We start from the raw sequence: 20,183 nt of genomic DNA on the forward strand, positions 1-20,183 counted from the left end.
CGAACGCGACCGTAGCTTCTGGAATAAAGGCGCCAATCGGAACAAAGCGGAGGAGGAGGTGTTGTTTAAAGACGGATACTGACGTTTGCACCGACCCATCTAATTCTACTGCGCGCACAATAAAGGCCAATGGCGACCGTCGTGAGAGACGGATTATGTTGATAAGGATGATCAGTTTGATTGACAACCGCGTAGTCCCATCGAGATCAGAGATGGGGGCACTGGCCAATAGGGAGCCGCGGGAGGCGGGCTGGGACAGAGGGGGCTGGGTGCGAAGTATCATGGAGGATCAGTTGGAAACTGTGGTTATCCAAGAAAGCCGAGCTGCGGGTCCAGACTCCGGAGTTTCTTAACATTTGATTGATATTTTTTTAACGTTCGCCCGGTGTTTTTTTTAATCTATTAAATTATGGAGATGAAAAAGAGGATCAGTTTAGAGCTGAGGAACAGGACACCAGCACAGGTGAGACTTTTAACGACAATATCATTTATCTTTTAATAACCGAGCAGTGATGGAAGCCGGGGAGCTGAAGATAGGCTTGCGCTGTGGTCCAGGAAGAGCCGCGCGTGGACACTAGAAAGGATGCGAGTCCTATTACGTGTCCAAGTTAGTTTTTTGATTGATTCCGAATGCTCCTGGTCGCAACAATTATGGAATGTTATAGTATAGTATTTAAACAATTACAAACAATCCTAAAAAGACGTAAGCGTTAGGGTCATTTTGTGGGAGCACAAGCATCTTATCGATATCACCCTCCTTGTCGTGCGCCGAGGATCTCCATGGACAACGAAGGCGGCTACAGGGACACCATTTGATTTAAATCCTTTATTGATTTCGGAGCCCTGTTTAATCACCCAAAGTCAATAACGTCGAAAGAAGCTCAGAGAACCGCGTTGTTAACTTAAAGCACGTCTCGCTGTTAAGTATTAACGGTGTAGACCCTGAAGGTGTAACTTTTAGGCTATTACCCACGGAGGCGTGGATCCGTTGTTTTGAAAGTTGTTTGCTCTAATTATCATTTTGATGCAACGGCCAATTTTTTTTTTACCGAAATCATAACACAGGCGTGTCGTGCGTAATGGGGCGATTCAAACGAGCTTACCGGGATGACCAAATGGCACAACGTTCGTTTTCCCGAGCGGACATTTTACATCGGGTTTAACTCCGACCTCTTTTTCTCTACACAAGCCAAAGCTCTCCGCAAAATCAATGTTTTATAAACGATAGCTACCGTCTTTAGCTATGGTGAGCAGCTTCTGTCGAAATGTAGGTATATGCGCATGAAGTTGATCTTTGCCAAAAACACAAACCGACCGCTCTCGGGGCGAGACGCGCAGGCACTGGCGTCGGTGGCGTCAGTGCTGCTGATTCTGTACTTGCCACAGTAGCCTTGAGTCTGTTGTCGACCTCCGTTCCTGACGGGCGGGGAGTGGAAGTCATTTTGTTACATCTATATGAGCCAAGTGGTGACGGATTTAGACACAGCAAATGGCCAAATATGTAAATGAGAGTTAGGCTACACGTCGTATTAATGAAGTGTTAAAACGGTGTGCTTCATCTGCGAATAGCGGGCACCTCAGCAGCCAGTTTAAATAGTCCATCCGCCCGTCGAAGAGCAAGTTGTTGTTCGACTCCACCATAGCCTTTGTAATGTAGCCTAGTGGTTATGTAATCGACAGTGTTTCGTGTCCATCAAATGATACACACACACACACACACAAAATCACTTCCCTATACACTCAATATACATACATAACAGTTTGGAGTTTAGAGTATTCCCCGGGTTCTGTAGTAGAGGGTATGAAGCAGATGGCTGGCGGGGGGCTCAGACCCCCCCCCCCCCCCCCCCCCCCCCGCGTGCGCCTAGACTAGATTACAGTAAACCCCACATCTACTCCATCAGGCTAGGCATTCACTCGGCAAAGCCCTGACAAGCACGGCGACTCATTCATTCCCAGTTTGCCCGCGGCAAGGCGCTCTCCAACTATACATTTTTTCGTAGTTACATAATTCCGTCGTTGTTTAAACTTTGGCCAGCTTCGGTGAATGTTAGGCGGATATGCCTTTAGCCTAGTACAGAATTCTTCAGTACACGACGCCCCATATCGGGATCGTGTTACAGTAGGTCTAACTATAATGGGATGTAGTAGCCTAGCTAAAAACATTGAAAAGAACAGCCCTCTGTGAAAGGTGCACGGAGAGAGACGGAAGTTTCTCGCGCCTGGGGCTTCTTCAGGTGTGGCAGGTGTGCCAGAACTACTAGCACCGGAGCAGCGTAATACAAGCTAGTTTGTCCAATGATACTTCCGGTCTTTATAAAGCCCCATAGATAAGTAGGCTGAGCGCACCATGTTAAATGTATTTGAAGAAAGAGGCGTGCAATTTAAAAAAAAGTAATAAGACGTTGGACCCTAGAATGGACTTTATCACGTTTTCTTGCACACCGGGCTACCGTTCAGGACCCTTTATCATGTTTAATCTACTAGACTATAGGGGCAACCAAGAAGTCTATTTTGCTATTTTGCTACCTCCCCCTGAGTCCACCACTGATCTAATGTATGTGTGTGCCTGTGCTTCTGTGCCTGTGCTTCTCTGTGTATATATCATATGTGTGTGTGTCCCAGGTAGCAGAGCTGGTGGTGGATAACTGCCGCTCGAGTGATGGAGAGGTGGAGGGCCTGTCAGATGACTTCAAGGAGCTGGAGTTCCTCAGCATGGTCAACGTGGGCCTCACCTCCCTGGCCAAGCTGCCCTCACTGCCCAAACTACGCAAGGTCAGTCCCTGGCATCCCTGCCCCCCAACTACACAAAGTCAAGTCAAATTTGACTGCAGCACAAAAACAGACTTTGCTATCTAGATACAGACTACTGTATCAATGGATTGGTTGATGGATTCATTGATGGACCGAAGAGTTGAAATCCAGTTTCTTGGTCCCTGCTCCTAGCTGGAACTGAGCGACAACAACATCTCTGGCGCCCTGGAGACGCTGGCGGAGAAATGCCCTAACTTGACGTACCTGAACCTCAGCGGCAACAAGATCAAAGAGCTCAGCAACGTGGAGGCCTTGGTGAGCCTACACACACACACACACACACACACACACACACAGGAACCATCCTCTGGGGAACTGTAGGGATAGGTGTAACTCACCTCAGTGGTAGAGTATGTGACGACAGATTGCGAGGTCCCAGATTCGTTTTCCACCATCACCACATTCACATCATGTGTAAATAATAATGTGTACTCAAAGGCCAGTAGAGTCCCAATATAGATGGAAAGAGAGAGCGTGGGAGAGAAAGAGTGTAATAAATACTCCATACTAGCCGCTCTGACCGGCCGTACCTGCACATATGGGTGGTGGGGTGACAAGAAGGATGAATAGTGACGGGAGTTGAACCCTGACCTTTCCACCTCAGCAAAACCTGAAGAACCTGCGTTCCCTGGACCTGTTCAACTGTGAGATCACCACGCTGGAGGAGTACCGCGAGAGCATCTTCGAGCTGCTGCCCCAGGTCACCTACCTGGACGGCTTCGACCAGGAGGACAACGAGGCCCCCGACTCGGACGCAGACGACGACGGTGAGACAGGAAACGCCGCGTCACTAACGGAGCAGAGCTTCGCTAGCCTGGCAGGGGCTACATTTGGGATTGTGTTGGTCTAGCACACGCCTTTATCCAAGGCGACATGCCAATAATGTACATAGAGTAGCGCAGAAGATCAAGGATCAGAAGTGAACGGTATTTTGGTGTTCAAAATGAAGGAGCAGTCTGTATTTACCAGGCACAGTGTAGAGTAACCACATCTCAGCTACCAGACACAGTGTACAGTAACCACATCTCAGGTACCAGGCACAGTGTACAGTAACCACATCTCAGCTACTAGAAGACAGGAAAGGCAGCATTGCAACACTGTTCAGAAATAAAACCAAACCAAATGTCTCTGCACTTCAAGTTTCCTGAAGTATCTGTCACAATGGTACAGCTTTTTTATTGTTTTGGGTTCCTCTAAAACAGAGAACTGGTCGATCCCATAGATCTATCATACTGAAAAAGTCGAGTTCTCAGAGGGGATAGACCCAGGTTCTCATAACAGGAGGGTTCCCTGACAACCTGCTAGACTTCTGGGTTTGCTCAATGTCTATACTCTTGTCTGAGTTCCCGTTCTTCCTCAGATGATGATGAGGATGGTGAGGATGGCGCCGGCCCCACTGGGGACTACGATGACGAAGACGAGGAGGAGGAAGAGGAGGGCTCGGAAGGCGGCGAGGTGGGCCTCTCTTACCTGATGAAGGAGGGCATCCAGGTGAGACCAACACGAGCGGCGCATAAAGGAACATTTCACTGTCTTTAAGAGCCGACTCAAATCAACTCAAATCAAACGTACCAGACGTTTTGGACCGTAAAACTTGAATAGATATTGTAACTGTTCAGTGGTTCATTCCGGTCCAATGACATCTGTGTCTTTAAGATGTGCGTCTTTCATTGTCAGCCAGGGTGAAGGTGTGATGGTCTGTTTTTTGTTTCCTGCAGGACGAAGAGGATGATGATGACTACGTGGAAGAGGAGGAGGAAGGTGAGGAGGAATATTTAGGAATAGTTCGTTTGTTCGTTGTAACAGTTGTGCAGAGTCATGGCGTGACTCAAGCTAGCAACTTTGGCGGTGTTCCTGCCATATCCCACCCGAGGCATGCAGACCAGCTGTGTGTGTGTATTGATCCATGGTAAGGTGTAGGTCTGAGTGACTGTTATTGATCTGACACTGATCCATTTGTCTCTTCTCCCTGTGTGAGACCAGACTCTGGCTTTGACCTACACTCTCTGGACACACACACACACACACATATATAGGCATGTGCACTCATACACACAACCTCACACACATTTGTAGTTATGGTAAGCCAGATAGCATCAGATAACGCATCTTCAGGTTCAATTGACCTGGTTTGTTTTATGTCGTCATCCAGCTACTGCAAGGTTGTTTTCGGCTTCCTGCAGCTGCTCTGTGTGTGTGTGCTTGCACAGTGTGTGTGCCCGTGTGTCGGCATGGAGTGTGACCTGAAAACACATACGCACACACACACACGCACACGTACCATATAGGGAAGTTCATCTACACTCACTGCACATGGTCTTGGAGATGTGTGTGTGTGTGCGCAAATAGGTAATTGTGTGTGCCTTTGTGTGTGGGTAGGAGTGTGCGTATGTGTGTGTTTGTGTAGGCGTGTGTGTGCGTGTGAAGGAGTGTGTGTGTGTGCATGTGTGTGTAGGAGTGTGAGCTGAGGGTTATCAGTAGGCAGCAGCTCCCCCCATGTGTGCAGAGAGTGTAGATGAACTCCTCTATATGTCTCTGCACACACACACAGGAACACACATGCACACAGGAACACACACACAGGAACACACACACACAGGAACACACATGCACACAGGAACACACACACACATAAGCGCACATACGCACTCACACCCACACACTGCAGATCTGAGGTGTTAACAAGATGCAGTGCTTAAAATTTGAAGCCAGAGGATCCCATCAGCATGATTGAACCAAAATGGCTGTCGCAGAACTGCTTCTGCCTCTGTTAATGGTGGACTTGTTTCTTCAAGGAGCCACTGGATTGGTTGGGGGGTGAGACCAGAGATGTAGAATACAGTGGGATTGGTTGAGGGAGGCTGTCTGTCACCTGTCAGACAAGCGTCCTCTCTCTGAGGGTGCCATGACGGCGTGTTCTCACATCACTACGCCAGAACACGTTGTTACCACGGCAGTTGTCTCCAACACAGTAACTGGTAATCTGACGCTGTGATGGGCTGGTTTGCTGTCACAGAGGAGCATGTGATCTGACGCTGTGATTGGCTGTTTTCTCTTCCAGAGGAGCGTGCGCGCGCTCAGGGGGAGAAGAGGAAGAGGGAGGCTGAGGACGAGGGAGAGGATGATGACGACGACGACGATGACTAGGCCGCCCCCCCCCCCCCCGCCCCCCCTCCGCCCTCCCCACCACCCCCTCAGAGCCCCCCCTGGTCTGGACCCCAGCAACTCCCCCGCCCCCCTTAGAAGAACCTGGGAGGAAGACATGGAAATCTTCAGATTGTTTCTCTTTGTACACCTTAGACATTTCACTGTAGAGGCTACATGGGTCCTTTTATATATATATATATATATATATATATGATGAGATATATATGATAAACAACTCCTGATTTTAATGATTCATTTGTAATATTTCAAAGGAAAATGAATACCCCCAAATATCTCCTCGTTGCACCGGGGTCCAGTTGGAAGCGGAGAGGGGGCAGAGGGGGCGGGGCCTGGCGTTCCTCTGCCCCCTCTCAGCTCCGATCCTCTGCTCGAAAAAGTGTTCACCTGGTTCCACGTGTATAAAAAAAGAGGATTCCGTGAAAGTCAAAGCATTTTCTGCATGGTGGAAGGCAACCCTATACACCCCTCCACCACCCTCAGCCCCCCACCCCCAATCAGTTGTTAACCAGATAATCATGCCCACAAGGCAATACAGTAGCCTAGCTGAGTCCAAGGTCCACCCTGTATGTGATTAGCAGTAGGAATTAAACTGGGATGGATAGATAGAGGGAGGGAAGGGGGGGGGAGGTAAAGAGGGGGGGGGGGGGGTTCGTTCAGGTAAAGTTGGTCTCTAGTTGTTTCAATAACAGTATCTGTCTATCCTGGGGAGTTTGGAACATTTAGACCCCTAGAATCTCCGGAACGTTCTCCAGAGAGGTTCCATGTGAGTCGCTGTCCAGGAAGCTAGCCCACTCCCACACCTTAGCAGCTTGTCCTACCACCTCAACTGTCCTTCCAGAACAGACGGAAACAAATAGACTTTTGTACTATTTTTCTGAAAGGTTTAACACACCATATCTGTTACCGGCTTGGCATTCCAAGACTGTAACCAAGGATACTGTTGTCACGGTAGCGAGGTGACCCCAGGGTACTGCTGGGTTGTTTTGATGTCTGGTTAGAGACAAACTGTCAGGAGTGGAGGAGAGAAAATCTAATCTGAAGAACCTTTCTACCTTTCTGTCTTGCTGTTAATGCAGGTTAGTTTAATAAAACTTTAGGTCTGCTTTTGTTACTTATACAGAGCAAGGAACTTTCAATCTATTATTTGTAAGGCAATATGTATATAGATTCAGTTAAAAACAGAAAACAGTTTGGTGTTTTATGTGTTGTTTTTTTATGAAAATAAATTGCAGTCGATTGTTTTACTACGAAGCAGAGGTCAGAGGTTAAACTTCTACTTTGACCCCTAACTCACACTTGATGTTTTTTTTCCATCCTTGGCTGTTGTGACGAGTCTGTGTGTTTGGCGTTCTGTGTGCTGTCTACACGGAGGGGTTTTCAATACAAAAATTAAAAAGAATTACGAAAGGAAAAGACGAAAGCTTTGAAATAAATTAATTGATTGTTTGGCTTTCGGTGTGTGGTTTGGATTACTAGGGGGTAAGAGAAAAAAAACATTGTTTTTGCTGTCTTTGTGGCGCAAGCTGGGTGGGGCCCAGTAGGTGAAAATAAATAAGTAGTCAGAAACACAGGAACACTATATCACTCACTAAAATATTGGAAAAACACGTACACACAGTAACTCAAACCTTTCGGTCAGACCAAGAACATTCTCATAGCTTCTCTGCAGGGTGCGGATTACGGGGGGGTTTGACCCCCCTAACTAAGACTTGGACCCCCCCCACCCCAAAAAAAAAACAACAGGTCGAGGAGGTCGATACACGCCCTGGAGAAGATATTGACCCCCCTGAATTCTGCAATTTCCCCACTGCGGGACAAATAAAGGATCTTATTATCATTGTTTAATTCGCACTCTGCTTCTCTGTGTACCTGAAGAAGCTATGAGCTGCTACAGTAAAGGGTGTGTGTAAGTAGATGCGGTTAGTGGTGTGTGTGTCCAGGGGGGATGGTAGAGCCCACACCGGCACACTGACAGGACCAGGTAGAATGTATTAGTAGAGATTGTCCTGGGAGACGGCGTGGGCTCAGGGTGTGTAACGGGACCCAGAAGGCCGTTCTGCGCGGTGTGTGTTAGCTCACGCTGTCAGTCTGGCCTCCCCACTGGGCACCATGTCACACACACTTGCCTGCCAGCTGCTGGGAAAAACACGGGCATTCATTATGCATGAGATGAGCACACACACTAACGAGAATACACTTCTCACACAGACACTCATGCACTCTTATTATGCTAACACTCCATAGTACAAACACACTCAACCACACTCTCGTGTGGGTATCCTCACTCGGACTCTCACATTTGTATATACACTATACACACAAATATGCACACTACACAAAGACAAACTGATACACACTAAGATGAATTGGAGGGGAGAAGCTATTGGGTTATACCATAAGGGGGGTGTACTTACGAAACTGTACTCTTGAATAAATCATGAAGCTGTATCAGACAAGTTATGAACAACAGAGGGGGCCGGACCACTTAACAAAATCTCTTAAAAAATGTATGAGGAAGATCTCGCCTTGATCACTCAGCGGCAGACGGAGGGGAGGGGACATAAGGCAGTGACGCCAAATGACGAAACGACTTGATGAATCTCAGCTAACTGGTATGAGACGTTACCGTTCACCTCTTCCTCCAGTTTCCGCAACGAATCCAAATCGTTAAAACAGAGCAGAAGCCGGTGCGGTCTCCTCCGTCTTCAGAATCAACGTGGTGCAAGGCGGTTTTAACATGGATACAGCTACAACGTAGTTTAGCTGGCGATACAATAGCACTAGCAGGGTGCACTTTTCGTATGTATGTCTGGAATGCAGAACAGTACTTGTCTATATGTTGAATAATGTTGTATTCAATACTTAATATTTTACTTCTCATTTGTGTATCGCAATGCTTATCCCTTAAGTTATCCCCACTTGATTGTAGCTAGCTCAACACGATTCATGCTAGCTAGAGCTACGTCAAACATCGGATAGTCATTCTGTGGATAGAGCAGTACCCGACATTGGGGCTTATACAACGCACACGTTAGTTTCACACCCAACTTTATTGAGGTTTTAGCAGTCCTAAACGACAGGTCGGGGAGGATGGCGGAGGACAAGTTCTAGACCAACACAGTAAAACGTGCAGCCACCGTTAAGACGACCTCACCACTTGAGTCAAGTTTACAGAAAGAAAGAGCATTCAGTTACAGTACTGTTATACACTGGCAAAGTCTTCAACGACTGGACGTTATCAACTGTGAATGAGTATCGTGTTGGTGTTTTGTGATCCGGTGTTGGTTCAGTCAAACTCCCAGTGGGAGAGACTCCTCACTGGAGGGCACACGACTAGCGTAGATGGATCCTGGTCTGGGAGTGCAGTCAGAAACATTCATAATCACCCACTAACATAAATACTGTAAAAACACACACACGCATGCACACAAACACACTCTCACACATTAACTTCAGTAAACTCAGAAACATATCTGTCAGACTGCCATGATGACCAATGCTACTAACGTGACAACCAACACTGGTACCGAGACAACCAAAACAACTGCCGTGGCAACCAAAACAGATCAGGTGACTGCTGCTTCTTTTGTTCCTCTTCCCTCTCCTCTCACCCCCCCCCCCCCCCTCTACTCTACTCCGCTCCCGGTCCTCCTCCAGTCTGCTCATCTCCCTTCTTCTTGTGGCCAGACACAATGTCGTCAATGCGCAACAACAAGATGGCCGTCTGAGGAAAGGAAATAGACAGGAGGAAAGAAAGAGATTAGAAAAAAGACAGAAAAATATAGAACTCCCAAGGTATGGGATTTACTGAATGAATGATTGTGTGTGTGTGTGTTAGTCCACTTCCTCCTTACCTCCACTGCAGTCTTGTATGTCTGAGCCTTGACGGCCAGGGGCTCCCAGATCCCCATGGCGGTCATGTCGGCCAGGGCTCCGGTCTCCCCGTTCACCCCCCAGGATGTGCTGCCCTCCTGGGTGTGTTTGGCCTGGAGGGGGGAGCAATAGAGGTCAGCATGAAGCATCTTCCACACACCTCTAACCAACACCATACTCTCTCTCACACACACACACACACACGCAGTCTCTCTTACCCGGAGCGAGGTGAGCACCCTGATGGTGGAGGCTCCACAGTTCTGGACGAGGGTCCTGGGCACCACCTCCAGGGCCTGGGCCACGGCGCGGTACGGCCACTGCTCCACCCCGGTCAGGGAGCGCGAGCGCTCCATCAGCCGCTTGGACACGGCCATCTCCGTGGCGCCACCCCCTGGCAGCAGGCTGGGCTCCAGCAGCACGTTACGACACACCTGCATGGCGTCCTGCAGGTTACGCTCCACTTCCTGTTAAGGGGAGAGGGGGGGGGGGGGGGGGGGTGAGTGAGAAAGTTACAAACGCAAAAATCACACACATATGCTGATTGATATGCCTGGAGAATAGTGCAGGGTTAGGGGTCTCTCTCTCTCTCGTCCCCCTACACACACGCTGGACGTACAGCCAGGATCTCCTTGCTGGCCCCCCTCAGCAGGATGGTGCAGGCCTTGGGGTCCTTGCACTCGGTGACAAAGGCGAAGTACTCGTCTCCGATCTTCTTCACCTCGAACAGCCCCGCCCCCGTGCCCACGTCTTCCTCACGCAGCTCGTCGGTCCGGCTGGCGATGCGCGCTCCGCACGCCCTGGACCACGCACACACACACACACACACACAGTTATAGAGCTATAGCTGTATGTGGTCTGGGAGCAGGAGCAAGTTAACTAGCTGCGTGCACATACACACTGCACAAGCACAGGAGGATTACCGTTTATGAGCTCCACATTTAGAGTGCATTATGCATGAGTGTGTGTGAAGATGAGTATGTGTGTGTGTGTGTGTGTGTGTGGGGGGGGGGGGCTGACCTGGCGATCCTGTTGTTGTCAGTCTTCCTGACTCGGCGGATAGCTGTGATGTTGGCCTTCATCAGGTAGTGCTGCGCCAGGTCTGGAGGAAGAGGTATTCATGAGAATACTGGAAAAAGAGTGAGAACAAACGTGTGTGTAGAACGTGTGCGCGCGCCCGTGTGTGTGTGTCTGTGTGTGTATTACCGGAAACTCCCTTCTCGGTGAAGATCAGGTCAGGTTTGAGGCTGATGATGTCTTCACAGATCTGCTGGATATACTCTTCCTCCATCTGCAGGATCCTGGAGAAGTCTTCCTCACGAGTGATCTCTATGTCCGTCTAACACATACACACACACACACACACACAGTGTTGGTGTCATCCTGGAGAAGTCTTGCTTTGTGACTGATCTCTATGTCCACCTGACACAAGCACACACACGCGGTGATAGTGTCTAAGTGTGTATGTGTACCTGGCTCTCTCCCTTCTTGTACTCCAGAGAGCAGTCCAGCAGGATGATGCGAGGGTTCTTGATCATGCGTCTCATACGCGGGTGTGTCACGTCCTTGTTCACCATCACCCCCTTCAGCACGCACGAGTCCTCGATGATGCCACCGGGTACCTGACCACACACACACACACGTTACTCACATAAGGAACTATTCATGTTGCACATGCAAGAAAAGAATACGACTCTTGCTCATGTACTTAACGTCCCACCCCCGTCCTTACCTTCTCAACCTTGGCATACTTCTTGATGTCGATCTCCTTGCGGCCGCTCTCCTCCATCTCCACGGTCCTCACGGCGTCCAGGGCGATGCCGCAGGCCATGTCGGACCAGCGGCTCAGGGCCTTGGTGTTGATGGCTGAGTGGATGATCTTCAGCATCATGGAGCGGTCCTCCGGGTCCACGGGGGTGCTGGGGAGGAGGGGAGGGTCACTGGGTGTCCGGGTAGTTCAGTGGGTGTGTGTTTAGAGGGGGTCACTGGGTGTCCGGGTAGTTCAGTGGGTGTGTGTTTAAAGGGGGTCACTGGGTGTCTGGGTAGTTCAGTGGGTGTGTGTTTAGAGGGGATCACTGTGCGTCTGGGTAGTTCAGTCTCAATGTGTGTGCGTGTTAAGGGGATGCGGATCACTGTGTGTGTGTGTACCTGATGTCCTTCAGGGTGTTCAGCATGTCCTCCAGGGCCTGTCTGTAGGCACTGATGACGACTGTGGGGTGCATCTGCTGCTCCAGGAACTGCTCGGCTACAGACAGCATCTCTCCAGCTGGGGGAGGAGTTCAGGACACGGGCTTTACCTCATCTGGTCCTGTGTGTGTGTGTGTACCTGGAGCTGAGTACCTAAGTGGGTCACAGTCTTAAACTAAACTAGCATGGACAACGTTATATACTATACGTGATGTCCTAGGATGCCGGAATCAGAACTAGGTCGTACGATGTAGGTTTCAGGGCTAGGCACTAGGATGTAGGATTCAAGTCCTAGGATGTAGGAATCGGGGAGCGGGCCGTACCCAGGATGATGACCGAGGTGGTCCCGTCCCCGACCTCCTCGTCCTGGGTGCGGCTGATCTCGATCATGGACTTGGCTGCAGGGTGCTGCACCTGGATCTGTAGGGAGACACAGCCAGACGGGCCTTGGTACACTGCACCCAGTCTGCACACTCCTGACCAAAGCCACATACAAAGACAGCAGAGAATCAAGGATCAGGAGTGCACCTTCTAAGAGAGAGATAGAGAGAGAGAGAGAGAGAGAGAGAGAGAGCTGGGTAGGGAGGTAGGGAAGGGGCAGAGGCCCCCAGGGAGACTAGCCACAAGGACATCCATCACTGCCATCACTATGACCGGTCACAGGTTTCACCTCTGGGAGGAAGACCTCTGGGAGAGTCTGACAGGTGTGAGCTAAACAAATAACAGAGACACTGCCTCCTGATGGCAGCGTCTGGCAAGGTGACCGTAGTAACCGTGTTCACACCTGTCCGTCCCCTCAGACCTGCAGGGATGGGGTGGGTGGGAGACGGCTCTATCCTGACTGTGACCCCCCCACCCACCCTCGTAATACTAACCACTTGACTTAAGTACTAGGTTCTGTAATAGAACAGAAAGGGGACATGCTGGATTGGGGTGACTGTGGTGTTTTACCAATAACAAGACTGCAGAGAATATAGAACACTTCTAAGGTTTCATGTATATGGTGTCCCACAAGCTCCAAACGTACACAGGGTCAGCTACCGTGGAGCAACATCAGTACACTCACCTCTCTCAGAATGGCGTTTCCATCATTGGTCATGACAATACCGCCCATGGGGTCCAACAGCATCTACACACACACACACACACATATTACTCCTTGGCCCGTCATGGTACAGGTGAGTTGATACATGAGCAGTGAGACCTGCAGCTCACCTTCATCATGGCCCTGGGACCCAGGCATGTCCTGATCACATCAGCTATCGTCTGGAACACACACACACACATTAATATTTCTAGCATGGCATCAATTCAATGCCATTCAGGCTGGCTGACATACACACACGCACTCTCTCTCTCTCTCTCACACACACACACAGAGATTTCTCACCTTGGCAGCAGTGATGTTGCCCTTCTGAACCTTACGGCCAGACTCTCTCTTTATATTCTGGTCTGCAAGGGAGACAAAGAAGATAACAGTTTGAGAGAGAGCGAGAGAGGAGGGGTTGACAGAGACAGAACGAGGAGGGTCAATAATTGATCGAAAAACAGCGGCCATAAGGGATGGAAACAAAGCGCTAGTCATATAAATGACTCAATGAGCGACACGGATTTTCTTACATTGCACTGTCAAAACACAAATGAACGCTGGACCAGGTGTAAGTCTGTCAACTACGGATTACAACTTGCTAGCATCGTACCTGATGTAGCCTACGGATGTATAAGTCATATGGGCGAGCCAATGAAGAAGACAGTCTGTTACTTTGTAATAGCTAGCCGTCGGTTTACTGTCAGTCAACTAGCTAGCTACCTAGCTAGCCTAGGCTAGTTAATCGGTCTGAGAAAGGCTCAGTGTCTGTTAGTTCGCTAGCCAAATGTAGCTAAGGATACAATGTATTTCTTGGATTCACGCAGCTTCAATGTCTTGGTTGAAGTTTTTTTTTTTATTTGAATACCGGTGCTAGCTAGTAGTGCCGGGATATTGCAGTATGGTGGCTAGACTACAGCTAGTTAGCATAGCTAGATTTCCGGCAGTTTAGACATGCCGCATCATTGGTGTTGCAGCACATGCTGACTGCTTTGTCGTTCGCTAGCATCCGCTGTGTGTCAGTCGTGTCCAGATATCACACAAAAAACAATACCTACATGGATTTCATTGCAATTTCACACATGCTGTATCTATTAGGCGTATTATTATAATTAATGTGAAGAACTTACTTAACACTAAAACCTGTTGGCCCATCATTTTGTCAGCTCGGGAGGAACAACGGCCTGGAACTTTCTGGTGAGCACGAGAGGAAGGGGAGGAAGAAGCGAGGCACAGGAAGGCGGGTGGCTGCTGACGTCTTGACCAATAGTCTACGACGAAATAATGACTGACTCAAATTTCTACCAATAGAATGAGTGAAGAACGCTTAAGAGGATTAATGGGGATGTGACAAAAAGGCACTCCCTAAACAGTAGCCGATAAATTCCATCGTTGATTTTGAATGACCTGCATTTGTTTGTACATTAATCCAGTGCATGCATTTCACAGGACCATCATTCTCTCTCGCACATACAACATGACCCATGCCAGACAGTCATAGAATGGCATCAGAAGACTTCAGACAAAAGTATCTTTATTTTTATAAACTCTGCACATCTTCGTTTCATTGATAAAGGGCCAAGAGAAATGACAAAGACCCCAGCTTCAGCAGCAAACAACACACTGGTAATGGTTGCTCCTTCACTGGCAAGACAACAAAAAAATCACACTGATAAATTATAAGGCTTTGTCAAAATAGACTATTCAAAATGCAGAGACAATATTAGACAACACAGCGCTTTTATCGATATGTCCAAAAGAGTTTTGTTTGTTTCATTCCATTGTATCGTTCATACTGAATAAATAAATATGCATAATAAAGTAGTACCACACAACAAACACACAACTATAGTATATGCATGTCCCAGCTCCTCACGGTCTACTCAGGGTTCTAGAACTTTTGACCTGGGGTTCAAAAACTGGTGCATGGAATGGGGTTCTAGAACTGATGTAGGACCGGGGATTCTAGAACTCTGGGTCTGGGGGTTCTTAGAATCTGGTGAAGGCCCTGACGTTCCAAAAGTCTGGTGTAAAAGCCAAGGACACGATGCACGCCCACCTCACTAACGGCCTTTGTCCTCCATGCCCCTGGCTAGTATACCTGTCAATCAAGCCATCCACCCCCCAATTATACAGATCTTTGAGGCCTAATATCTACATAATCAAAAACAATGCAGATGGACCACCAGGACACTGATAAGAATAAGGGAATCTAGCTAATGACACCATAATGAATTGTGGACACTTTTTTGAGTGAGAGAAGTTGGTGATATTTGAATGGGAGACAGAGATTTTTGGAGCCAGCCCCTGGCGACCATTGGCGGTATTGCACTTTGAGCCACTTCATTTTTCATCCTTGGAGGTTGCCCCTTGATTCCAAAATAAGAAATCAGTTATCATGCTAGCTGCCAGTGTCGGAGTGATGGTGTGTAAACTGGGACGGAGTTTCTCTAAAAATGATGTAGCTCGGAGGTCATTAATTCGACTTTAAGCCACAACCAATAAAGGAACCAGGATAGGAAGCTTGAACAGAGTCTATACAAAATAATGTGGTTTAGAATGAGAGGAGCAACACTAATATACACGCACCATGAACCCTTAAAGGCAGCTGAGTCTGGTGGCTCCAGGGTCCTCAAGTCATGCCAGAGAACCTACCCACCGGTCTCTGTCCTGGAACTTCCAAGTGTCTGTTTAATCAACAGAGGTCTTCTCTTTCTCTCTCCACCTCCTCTTTCACTCCAAGTAGTCCTTATGTTTCAGTTCCGTGGGAATCTTTTCCACATAACCGGTGGCTCTTTTCCTGTCGAGTCGGCCACGTGTCATCGTTTGAAAACAGTTTTGTCAGATGTTCCATTGCGACTCTACAGTAAGACAGCCTGCGACGTGAGCGCCGGGGGACGTCCCAAACCACATCTCCGCCATGCACCCCGGCCAGTCCTCACGTCCCGTTCCTGCTTGTTCACAGCTCCTCCCTCACTCCGCTCACGACGAGGGCGTGCGAGGCTTCCTTCTTCAGGAAGTTGAGGAAGTCCTTCACCTCGCGAGCTCCCTGGAACCAGAGACAACGGATAAATGAACATGACTGGCCAGGCGCAGGGCTCGTTGAAAGATTGTGATGTGGTGGGTCTTACCTCGTATCGTTTCGGCTGGTTCTTCTTACCGGCTGGGGAGAAGTAGATGGTGGGAAAACTAAAGCGGGAGACAGAGAGAAAGAGATGATGGAATTAGCAACCAAGATGGTCACAGTAAAAGAGGGAGGAGAGAGGAAAGGAGAGACGAGGAAAGGGGGATGCGGCGTCTCACCCTTGTATGTCGAAGCCCTCAGGGACGTCATTGGCCGTAGCGTCCATCTTGGCGATGACAATATTGGGGTCATCGTAGAGCTGCGAGGCACAACACATACAATCCATCGGAGAAAAAGAGAGAGATTGTTTGTGTGTGTGTGTATGTGTGTGAGGGGAAAAAGAGTGTGAGTGTGTGTGTGAGAAAAAGGTGAGTGTGTCTGTGAGTATGCCGTATGTGAGAGTGTGTGTACGTTTGTGTAAAGAGAGGGAGTGCGCGTGTGCGTAAGTGTGTACAAGTCTGAATGTGTGTGTCTCTCACTTGCTCCGCCAGCTCTTTGTATTTGGGCTCCAGGGTTTTGCAGTGTCCACACCAGGGAGCATATAGCTCTATCAGCACGTCCTTCTCTGCAGCGTTCACCGTCTCCTCAAATGACTCAGCTACCACCACCTTGACACGCACGCACACACGCACGATTAGATAGGAACTGTTGTTGTTGAAGACAAGGTAGAGATAGACAGACTGGCAGACAAGCAGGCAGACAAACAGACAGACACGCAGTCAGGCAGGCAGACAGACATGAAGACAGACAGACAGACATGAACACACAGACAGACTGGCAGACAAGCAGGCAGACAGACATGAAGACAGACAGACAGACATGAACACACAGACAGACTGGCAGACAAGCAGGCAGACAGACATGAAGACAGACAGACATGAACACACAGACAGACTGGCAGACAAGCAGGCAGACAGACATGAAGACAGACAGACAGACAGACATGAACACACAGACAGCCAGACCGACCTTCACGGGTCCCTTGTTCTTCTCAGGGACGGGTTCAGACTTGATGTAGCGTTTCAGTCGTCCGGCAAAGTACTCATCCAGGAACCTCTCCAGAGACTTCCCGTCCCTCCTGCAGCACGGGGGGGGGGGGGTCAGAGCACGCCTCCACTTGAACCCTCAGCTCCTCCAGCAGGCAGAGTTCTCCACACCCTCTGACCCCAGCCCCCTAACCCAGCCCTCGCACTCACGTGAACTCCTCCCTCATGGTGTACTTGTGACCGCGGGCTGTCCGGATGGTCACAAAGGGCAGGTCCCCCCCGTCGGACGCCCCCAGGCCAAATTCCTGCTCCAGCTCGTCCACAAAGTCCCGCCGATTGGCCACGGCGAAACTCAGACCCTGGGAGAGGAACTGGGAGGCCACCTTCATCGCCCTGGAGGAGGAGGAAGAGAGGGATGCAGGAGAAGAAGGGGAACGAGGAGGAAAAAATGGAAGAAATAGACGAACAAGATAAAAAAGGAGTAAGAGAAGAAGGAGCATTCAGGTTCCACTGACAGACCAACGCAGATTGGTTTCAGGATTGGCCAGTGGCTCTACCTGTTCCTCCAATAGTTGGAGCCCTTGGGGTTGCGTAGGTAGTCCAGGTCGTAGTACACTGTCAACAAGTCCCGCCCCTTCATCCTGTCCCTGTTCTCATTGGTCAGGTGCGGGCAAATTCCAAAACTGTTCAAAGAGGGAACAGGGACATTTAGTAGACAACACACAGAGAGATACTGTATAGACATTTACTATTGAGACAGAGAGAGTGATAGATAAAGGCAGAAGAGAGATATACATACAGTACAGAGAGATCATCAACATGAAACTATTACTTTGTCCACATAAAATTGTTTCCCCATGGGTTCGGTAATAAAAGCCTCTACGACGGCCCCCCTCCAGTGTTTATGGAGCTGCTGGAACAACCAGAACTAAAACCAGAACCTAGACACTAAAACCAAGCCTCACATGTTGTCTCTGATGAAGCGTCGAAGAGAGGCTGGGGAGATGGTGTCGGTGAAGTGGACCACGCCGTCCTCAAACTTACTGCTCAGCCTGGGGGGCCGGAAAAGAAGCACGCCCCTGGATACACATACACACACACACACAGACACACACACACACAGACAGACACAGGTGGAAGAGAAGGTGAGTGCGTTGGTCTGGCTGTTAGACAGTAGATATAATCCTACATGAATGAAAAGTATGAGTTCAGAAAGCTGTAGTGTGTCGCCTGGAGGGGTTTTAACACAGCCACCCAGCAGTGACTGTGGAAGCGTGTTGGTGCTATGAACACGTCCACACGCGTGTCTCACTTGGCGGCCACGCCGTACGGAGCTCCCAGGCTGAGGTCGGACGTGTGGGCGAAGCGGAAGTGCTCCCTCATCATGCTGGCCGCCTTCAGGAACTCGGCCAGCTGGCTGACCTCCGACCCTGGGAAGAATCCTGGATGGGAGGGGGGGGGGGGGGGGGGGGGGGGGGGGGGGAGATCTGCTGTGTTAGACATGCACACAGAGCCATCAAAAGACCAGCAAGGAGAAAATCCCTGACTCAACTCTCTTTCCTCCCCTTTTCTCTCTCTCACTCCCTTGCACACTCACTTACACACTGTCACTCACTCAGTCACACACTCACCCCTTCGTACCCCATTCCTCCCCAGCTCACCAACAACGCTGGCATCAAAGTGGTTGATGAAGGCCTCAAGGTCAGCCTGGTTGTGCAGGCTCAGAGAGTTGGGACCGGCCTGCTTCTTCATGTGGTGCACTATGCCATCTGGAGGCACAGCCGGGGTCAGAGTTTACAACAACGGTGGTGATCACACACACACAGACACACACAAAGTAGACATGCACACACACAGACACAAATATGCACCTGCTGTTCGTGGCCCATCGTAGCTTGAGGAATCTTCTCCGTTCCGGAAGATTTTGAGTGTGGGATATCCTGTTACCCCAAAACGACCACATGTGTCTGGGTTGGCAGTACAGTCCACCTGGGGGGAAAGGAGAGCAGTGGGTGAGGGGGTGGGGGGTGAGGAGACGGGCAAAGAAGATAGAGAGGCAGGAACATTTATAAAACTGCTAATTAAGGAGCAAGCACAGCAGAAGTTTTAGTGACAGGATCCCAACCTTGGCCAAAGGAACAGTCCCTTTCAGTCGGGTTGCTGCCGTCTCAAAGTCTGGGGCGAGTTTCTTACAGTGTCCACACCTGCAAACACCAAGCAGACGTCTCGTCTAACCAGAATACAACAACTTAAGGGCAGGAAAATACGGTGACTGGGAATGTCAATGTTTGTGGCATTTATTTATAAAGATAGCGTCCGAAGTTAATGATTATACATTAATTAGCCTGTTATTAAGGACAAGATCCGCGGTCTTGGATCTCAAGCTAGCCTCCAAGTGATTATGATGGGGATATTCTTGTCAGCAGATGCTTCTGGACGCCCGCTCCACCGGAATAGCGGAAAGTAAGACGCAGAATTGCAAAACAAGTGGCACAAACGCCGTATTTAACCCGTTTCTTTCATAGCATTTTATCTTACCACGGAGCGTAGAATTTTACTAGCATTGTCTCGTGTTCCGATGCCAGATAATCGAAATCCCCGTCTCCGAGCTCGAGCACATCGCCCTTGGCGAGAACCGATCCGGCGAGCATCCATAGCGATAACGTGAGAGCAAAAATGAGAGATGAAGACAATGCCATGTTTTATAGATGTATAGCTGCAAATAACGCTATATGTATAGTAAGGAAAGTAAACCAGAAAAGGTATATTTACTGTCACAGCGGATGACAGAACACCTTTCCCTGATTACGATCCAAGAGGCACACTGAGGGGGCGGGGCATAAACAGAACTTGCCGGACAGCAAGCGTGTGATTGGACCGGAAGGGTCAACGTTGATGCGATGTAACAATTCAATTGCGCTACTCGGATGCCTATCACATTACAACC

General features: G+C 49.3%; 3 protein-coding genes across 5 annotated transcripts; 1 reads left to right on the forward strand and 2 right to left on the reverse strand.

Moving 5' to 3' along the window:
- The first annotated feature begins 236 nt into the window (after nucleotides 1-236).
- Nucleotides 237-5,969, forward strand: anp32e (acidic (leucine-rich) nuclear phosphoprotein 32 family, member E). 3 transcript variants are annotated; one of them, XM_047019766.1, is made up of 7 exons: nucleotides 237-463; nucleotides 2,626-2,775; nucleotides 2,947-3,069; nucleotides 3,419-3,581; nucleotides 4,175-4,305; nucleotides 4,533-4,602; nucleotides 5,876-5,969. In XM_047019766.1, exons 1-7 carry the CDS (start codon nucleotides 410-412, stop codon nucleotides 5,959-5,961), a joined length of 777 nt encoding a protein of 258 aa, XP_046875722.1. In that variant the 5' UTR covers nucleotides 237-409; the 3' UTR covers nucleotides 5,962-5,969. The 3 variants fall into 3 exon arrangements, with proteins under 3 accessions (XP_046875722.1, XP_046875720.1, XP_046875721.1); XM_047019764.1 differs by lacking the exon at nucleotides 5,876-5,969 and having other exon boundaries at nucleotides 4,533-4,742; XM_047019765.1 differs by lacking the exon at nucleotides 5,876-5,969 and having other exon boundaries at nucleotides 427-445; nucleotides 2,711-2,775; nucleotides 4,533-4,742.
- A 3,044-nt stretch (nucleotides 5,970-9,013) lies between these two features.
- LOC124467313 (T-complex protein 1 subunit gamma) lies at nucleotides 9,014-14,364 on the reverse strand. The gene is made up of 14 exons (XM_047019560.1): nucleotides 14,257-14,364; nucleotides 13,430-13,491; nucleotides 13,255-13,305; nucleotides 13,106-13,168; nucleotides 12,363-12,459; nucleotides 12,001-12,118; nucleotides 11,585-11,771; nucleotides 11,325-11,474; nucleotides 11,059-11,191; nucleotides 10,873-10,954; nucleotides 10,472-10,652; nucleotides 10,074-10,319; nucleotides 9,837-9,968; nucleotides 9,014-9,706 (listed from the first exon to the last, which is right to left on the reverse strand). Exons 1-14 carry the CDS (start codon nucleotides 14,282-14,284, stop codon nucleotides 9,614-9,616), a joined length of 1,623 nt encoding a protein of 540 aa, XP_046875516.1. The 5' UTR covers nucleotides 14,285-14,364; the 3' UTR covers nucleotides 9,014-9,613.
- Nucleotides 14,365-14,643: 279 nt separating this feature from the next.
- LOC124467314 (protein disulfide-isomerase A3-like) lies at nucleotides 14,644-20,060 on the reverse strand. The gene is made up of 13 exons (XM_047019561.1): nucleotides 19,775-20,060; nucleotides 19,362-19,440; nucleotides 19,108-19,225; nucleotides 18,898-19,005; nucleotides 18,549-18,678; nucleotides 18,202-18,315; nucleotides 17,794-17,919; nucleotides 17,447-17,629; nucleotides 17,220-17,328; nucleotides 16,730-16,858; nucleotides 16,430-16,509; nucleotides 16,258-16,315; nucleotides 14,644-16,175 (listed from the first exon to the last, which is right to left on the reverse strand). Exons 1-13 carry the CDS (start codon nucleotides 19,933-19,935, stop codon nucleotides 16,086-16,088), a joined length of 1,485 nt encoding a protein of 494 aa, XP_046875517.1. The 5' UTR covers nucleotides 19,936-20,060; the 3' UTR covers nucleotides 14,644-16,085.
- Nucleotides 20,061-20,183: the final 123 nt, after the last annotated feature.

Source organism: Hypomesus transpacificus, chromosome 4 (assembly GCF_021917145.1).
Source record: "Hypomesus transpacificus isolate Combined female chromosome 4, fHypTra1, whole genome shotgun sequence".
Lineage (NCBI taxonomy): Eukaryota > Metazoa > Chordata > Actinopteri > Osmeriformes > Osmeridae > Hypomesus > Hypomesus transpacificus.